At 37.9% G+C, this 7,367-nt stretch overlaps 1 protein-coding gene across 1 annotated transcript; it reads left to right on the top strand.

Annotated features, from left to right (window-relative positions):
• The first annotated feature begins 1,171 nt into the window (after positions 1–1,171).
• On the top strand, positions 1,172–3,309 carry LOC139317618 (vomeronasal type-2 receptor 26-like). Its single transcript, XM_070944705.1, has 2 exons — positions 1,172–1,217; positions 2,435–3,309. Exons 1-2 carry the CDS (start codon positions 1,172–1,174, stop codon positions 3,307–3,309), a joined length of 921 nt encoding a protein of 306 aa, XP_070800806.1.
• Positions 3,310–7,367: the final 4,058 nt, after the last annotated feature.

The following is a 7,367-nucleotide window of genomic DNA, read 5'->3' as shown; positions in this document are numbered from 1 at the left end:
ATGACTGGGTTGGCGTTATTTTTTTGGTTGTTTTAGTTATGGTGGTTATACCAGTACTTGTCATGTTAATTCTTTTTAATAGGTTCTCCCCGAGTTTCTTACAATTAAGCAGTCTTTTTGTTTTTCAATTTTGTTACTTTTGGTAGTATTTTTGTCAATAATCAATAATAGTGTCTAGAGCCTATATCATATAAATCTTCCAAAATTAATTAATCTGTAGTTTCTATATGTATTCTCAGCACTTAACACCTCTTCTTCTTCTCTACCTCTTCTTCTGTTTAGCTCCATCACTATTTGAGAACCATTTCATTTAATAACACGGCAGGAGAGAAAATTTCCTTTAATGAAAATGGGGATTTAGAGACTGGATTTGACATTATCAACTGGGTCACCTTCCCAAACCAGACCTTTGTTAAAGTCAAAGTTGGAAAGATCGACCCAACAGCTTCTCCGGATAAGCTATTCACCATTTCTGCACAAGACATCATCTGGCCCACCATGTTTAACCAAGTATAGCCTGCTCAGATTTCAAACTGTGTGTTCTTCCCCATCCCTTTTTGCTTCCAGAATTATTGATTTGAATTGATCTAATCCTTCAAGCTATCAAGTTGAAAACTGCAAAAGTGAAGAAATAGACCACAATTGAGCCCAAAAATTTCTGTTGCTAAGCAAGACACTTATTAGGTTTTGCTCAATTTTATGACTTTTCTTGGTACAGTTGTTAACTGAATTACTGTAATTATTAAGTTAGTAACATACTTGTTAAATTATCTGACTTCCCTTTAACTTTGCTTGTTAAGAAGTTCCGAAAGATCACATGATCCCAGGACACTGCATCCATAATATATATGAGCCAATTGCCAAGCATATTAATTTTGATCAGCTGACCATGTGGATGCTTCAATGGTCATAAGTGTGAAAAACGGTCATAACTCACTTTTTTCAGTGCTTTTGTAACTTTGAAATGTTGAAGTGAACTGTTGCAACTTGAAGGTTACCTGAAATGACCAGAAAACTTAAAATACAAAGACTGAAATCTTTGTATAAAGGTAATGGTTCCCCTCGCACATATGTGCTAGTCGTTTCAGACTCTAGGGGGCGGTGCTCATCTCCATTTCAAAGCCAAAGAGCCAGCACTGTCTGAAGACATCTCTGTGGTCATGTGGCTGGCATGACTAAATGCCAAAGGCATTTAGAGAAAAGAATTGAAACTTGGGGTGGGGGAAGGTAATTCATCTCTATTTCCGGCTAATTTATGCATGGAAAATAAATTCTTCTGGATCTTTACATTCACCTAGCCAAATGATGCTATCTTCCTGGATCTCCAATTTTTAGTATTCCTATCTCCAGTTTTGATTCTAGTTTCCATTTTTTTGCAGTAGTTCCACTGATTTATTACAATTGCTCAAAATCAACTGATTTTTGTGACACTTATACCCTATTATTTAAAAGTAAAATTCACCCTGAAATTGAATTTTCTGATAGAAAGCTTGTGATTTTTAATAAATCCTGTTTTCACTTCTTGATAGGTTCAACCTCTTTCTGTATGCAATGACAATTGCTATTCAGGGACCAGGAAGAGGAAAATAGAAGGGAAGCCGTTTTGCTGTTATGACTGCATTCCATGTGCAAAAGGGAAAATTTCAAACCAGATAAGTAAGAGCTGCTTTGCGGAAAACTGTTCAGACCCCTTACAGTAACTGTGATTCAAAATGCTAATATTCAAAACTCCTAAGGGGGCTTTTAATGTCATGACTGAATGAATGACATTGTTCATAAATTTAAAAATAAAAGGAATATTTCAGAGAATCTGAAAATAAATGACCTATTCGGGTTGTTGCACATTATTGCTTCTGATTAATGCAGAACAAAACTATGAAAAGATAAGCCTAATGAAAACCTTTTTCTGTTGTAGGATGAGGGATTTTCCCAAGAAAGATAGAAGAGAGTGAGAGATTGAAGGGAGGGAGAGGAAGAAGGGGAAGGTGGAGAATATGAATAAAAGAGATATCCTAGTATACTTACAGCATGGCACTAAATCAGGGGTGAAATGCTACCGGTTCAGCCAAACTGGTAGAGATGACAGTGGGTGGCTCAGAGAACCAGTAGCGACAGCAGCGTGAGGCTCTGCCCACCCGCCCGGTCATTGTTACTTCCTGGTTAAAACAGGAAGTAACCAGGAAGGGTAAAAAACCAGTTTTTTTTACCCTCTGCGCATGCACTGAAAGGTTTGCATATGTGCCGAGGGTCCATGCACGCACGTGCCCTTCTGAACCGGTAGAGAAGGTAAGTAGATTTTACCCCTGCACTAAATATACTGTACATTAAACAGACATTTTTAATACATCTCATTAATCAGCTCTTCTATCAATTAACTATCTGTTCCCCTATATTACTATTTCTAGAAATGGATCTTAATACTTTCTTGTTCCAGATGCAGTTGATTGTTTCCAATGTTCAGAAGATCAATATCCAAACAAGACTCAAAATCTCTGTATTCTGAAAACAACAACCTTCCTGTCTTACAGTGAGCCACTGGGAATCACCTTGGCCACTGTAAGTCTCTTCTTTTCCTTCATCACAACTTTGATTCTGTGTATCTTCATTAAAGAACAGGACACACCCATAGTCAAAGCCAACAACAGAAATCTTACCTATATTCTTCTCATTGCCCTCCTCCTTTCCTTTCTTTGCAGCTTACTCTTCATTGGGAAACCTGACCAAATGAAATGTCTGTTGCGACAAACTGCTTTTGGCATCATCTTCTCCGTGGCCCTTTCTTGCATTTTGGGGAAAACAACCATTGTTGTTATTGCTTTCATGGCCACTAAGCCAGGCTCCAAAATGAGGAAATGGGTGGGGAACAGGTTGGCCAAAGGTATTATCCTATCTTGCTCCATAGCACAATTCACCATTTGTATAGTATGGTTGATAATTTCTCCCCCATTCCCAGATTTAGACATGCACTCCATGACTGAAGAAATTGTCTTGGAATGTAATGAAGGTTCAGCCATCTTGTTTTACCTTGTCCTTAGCTTTATGGGGTTCTTGGCTTCTACCAGCTTCACAGTGGCCTTTCTAGCCAGGAAGTTACCTGACAGCTTTAATGAAGCCAAATTTATCACCTTCAGTATGTTGGTCTTTTGTAGTGTTTGGATATCGTTTGTTCCAACCTACTTGAGTACAAAGGGAAAATATATGGTGGCTGTGGAGATCTTCTCAATTTTGGCTTCGGCAGCTGGGTTACTGGGCTGCATCTTTTTCCCCAAATGCTATATTATTATTTTTAGACCTGATTTGAATACGTAGGGACAGTTAATAAAGAAATGATTCAGACTTTGTTTATTGGTGTGGTGCATTAAGTGTTTCCCTGATTGCAACAATAAATGTGGGATTCATTTCGTGCCAGAATTGTTGATTTAGTACCATATAGTTAAACATATAATAATCATTTCAACACAAATTTCTATCAAAAATCTCTCACATATATTGAAGAGAAAAATTCATATGAACAAATCTATGACAAAATTCTATCAATTAACACTAATTCTGGTTCTCTTAGGAAGAATTTTCTAAGTGGAACAAATACTGCATCTCAGATTTTAAAAATATGGAATTTTTCAGCAGTTACAGTATTTAGTGGGCATGGCATTGGAAATAATATTTGAGGAATTTTTCATTATTCCTCTACTAAGTGGATTGGAGAAAATTTCTCATCGATGAAAAATATTTCAGTCTCTAATGTAATCCAAATAATACATTTCAGTTCCCGAAGATCTCAGTAATTGGAATGGAAATTACTAATAGAAGCTTCTGTTTCCCTTAAAGCCCTTGTTCAACAAAACCTGAATTATACATTTAACCTTTGAGTTGGAAAACTGACCAACGAAACACCTACAGAAGAGTTTTAATGCATTGCTTATTATTTTCAAACATAGCAGGTTTTAGTAAGTAAGTTTACTTAGTAAATTTCTTCTCAGATTTGTAAAACATGCTTTGATCGGAACCTTTCAGAATATACTATGTAGATACTTATCAACTCAGTTTTGAATAATGGCACTGCTGCTTGAAATCTGTAAAAACTCCCATGGTTTACTGATAACATTGAGATAGTTACCACCCAATCCTGAAATATGCCTCTAATATTTGTTGTGCATTTCTGGGCAGATGCAATACATCTAGGCATAGAGAAGACCTCATCTATCTCATCTTGATAGGGTAAAGTTTTGGCTTCAAACCATTTGCGTGAGCAGCTGTTGAAATATGAAAGTTACGATTGGTCAACACTGTCCATATAAACAATGGACTTTGGATTCGACAACTGTGCCACCCTTACCATCAAATGGAGAATAGTAGTGAAAACTGAAGGAATCAAGATGTCCTATAGAAATAGCATAAAAGGTAAAGGTAAAGGTTCCCTCACACATACGTGCTAATCGTTCCTGACTCTAGGGGGCGGTGCTCATCTCCGTTTCAAAGCCGAAGAGCCAGTGCTGTCAGAGGACATCTCCGTGGTCATGTGGCTGACATGACTAAATGCCAAAGGCGCATGGAACGCTGTTACCTTCCCACCAAAGGTGTTCCCTATTTTTCTACTTCCATTTTTACACACTTTTGAACTGCTAGTTGGCAGAAGCTGGGGCAAGTAACGGGCGCTTTCTATCAACAAGCTCAGCATCATAGCCACTGAGCCACTGCGTCCCCTAGAAATAGCATACAAAATGCTAATAATATTACAATAGCTGTGCACCCAAAATAAACATAGTGGTGATAAATATGCACATCAGCCAAAATTCAAACACCGCCAATACTTTAGCTTATTATTTCATTTTAGAGTAATTAAAGAGAGAGACACCTTTAAAGAGTGAGATCCAAATTTAATTCAATTATTTTGATTAATTTGTTGTTTAATTAATGATGAATGACATTTCTATTTGAATTTATCTATTTTAATAAAAGAGGAACTAATGATGACATGATAGCAGTGTTCCAATATCTAAGGGATTGCCACAAAGAAGAGGTAATCAATCTGTTTACCATTGCTTCTCAATGGTAAAAGCAATGAATGTCTTGCATCCAGAAGAGTCAAAAGTTGAAAGGTTATATGTCAGAAAACATGGGTAGTTAGTGACTTACATATTGAGGGCTACATATTCTTTTAATTTCCAGCAGTACTCATAATAGGACAAGGGAACTATTGAAGGGAATCATGCATTCAGATTACTCTACTTGACTAGTTCAAATTTACCAAAGCATGAGGAAGAAATTTCATCAATAGGGAGGAACATCAGGATTTACACTGGTTGGTCCATGTTTTGCTGTCCCTTTTTTACCTGTATTGATAGCAGGTAAGATGCTTTCTGACTAGGATCTAATCCTGGTGATTTTTGTACTTCATAAAGGGAGTACAGATTTAACAAGGTAACTAGTATCCCATCCACTTACAGAATTACATAATAACATAGTTGGAACGGACCTTGGAAGCTTTCAAGTTCAACCTCCCTATATCATTCCGGACAAATGGCTGTCACAATCTCTTCAATAGTGGAGAATCCACAATTTCTGGAGGCAAGCCATTACACTGATAAATTATTCCTACTATCAGAAAAATTCTCCCTAATTCTAGGTTGGATCTCTCTTTGTTAAGCTTCCATCATTACTTCTTATCTTGTCTTTTGGTGCTTTGGAGACTAGGTTGACCCTCTCTTCTGTGTGACAGCCATTGAAATATTTGGAAGACTGCTATTATGTTACTCCTAGTCCAGTGGTGAAATCTGAACCATTTTGCTACCAGTTCACTGGCTGCACATGCGCACTGAGTGCCAAACGCACACTCTGTATGTGTGTGCACATGCATAGTATGCATCAAAAGGATGCATGGGAAGGTAAGTAGAAGCAATTAGCTGTGGGGATTAGCTGTAGCATGCAATGCTAGAAAGCAGGATTTCCTGCTTTCTAGCAAAGCTAAACTGCGCTGCACAGCTGATCCACCCCACTGTTCTACTTACCTTCCCAAGCCTCCTTTGGTGTGTGCTGTGCGTCCACGCACATGCAGTATGCACCAAAAGGAAGCTTGAGAAGGCAAGTAGAACAGTGGGGTTGGGGGTGTGATCAACTATGCAGCGCAGTTTAGCTTTGCTAGAAAGCAGGATTTCCTACTTTCTAGCAAAGCTAAACCCCGCTGCACAGCTGATCGTCGGAAATACCAGTTCAGAGGAACCAGTAGCTTTTTTAAACTACCGGTTCACTCGAACCGGTAGTTTTTATCACTTCCGGTTTGCCCGAACTGGAGCGAAACGGTAGCATTTCACCCCTGCCCTAGTCCCTCTCTTCATTAGACTAGACATTACCAATTCCTGCATGTTTAAGCCTACAGTCTCCTAATCATCTTTGTTTTTCTTTTCTGCATTCTCAACATCTTTTTGGTACCATGGTGACCAAAACTGGATGCAGTATTCCAAGTGAGGTCCTACTAGTATGGCATAAAGTGATAGTAACACTATCCCTCTTTTGATGCAGTCTAGTACTTCTAGTCGAAATCCTTGCTCAAGCAGGAGACCCTATACAATTTGAGACAAGTAGCTGTCCAGTCTCTTCTTAAAAACCTGCATTGTTGGAGCCCCCACAACTAGTGGACGCAAGTCGTTCCACTGATTAATTGTTTTCACTGTTAGGAAGTTTCTCTTAAATTCCAAGTTGCTTCTCTCCTTGATTAGTTTCCATCCATTCTTTCTTGTCCTGCCCTCTAGTGCTTTGGAAAATAAGATGACCACCCGCTTCTTTGTGGCAGCCTCTCAAATACTGGAATACTGCTATTGCTACTGCTTCTTTTCTCTAGATTAGCCATACCCAGTTGCTATAACCATTCTTAATAGGTTTTAGTCTCCAGGCCTTTAATCATCCTAGTTGTTCTTCCCTGCACTTTTTCCAAAGTTTCAACATCTTTTTTGAATGGCAAATGCTATGCTGGACATCTGTACAATAAACACCTAAATTAGATTACAACTGAGAATATTTTAGCTGAGGAACTGGTCAGTTTTGAAGCAAGCTATTCCTGTTTGGACCATGCTCCATTAATAGAAAAATACACCTTTAGAACATGTTCAGGTCCTTATACTCTCTTTATTGATCTCAGCTATATCTGTCAACTAGTATCCAGACCTAAATTATGGAGGATTTGGAATAATTCCTAGATAGATAGATAGATAGATAGATAGATAGATAGATAGATAGATAGATAGATAGATAGATAGATAGATGATAGATAGATAGATAGATAGATAGATAGATAGATAGATAGATAGATGATAGATATTTTTTCTAATCTACAGGTATGGCCAAAAGTGTGATGAAATAGACATTAACAT

This window comes from Pituophis catenifer, unplaced genomic scaffold, assembly GCF_029215685.1.
Source record: "Pituophis catenifer annectens isolate HBS135680 unplaced genomic scaffold, rPitCat1.0.hap2 SCAF_5, whole genome shotgun sequence".
Classification (NCBI taxonomy): domain Eukaryota; kingdom Metazoa; phylum Chordata; class Lepidosauria; order Squamata; family Colubridae; genus Pituophis; species Pituophis catenifer.
This window is presented reverse-complemented; position numbering and strand designations above follow the sequence as displayed.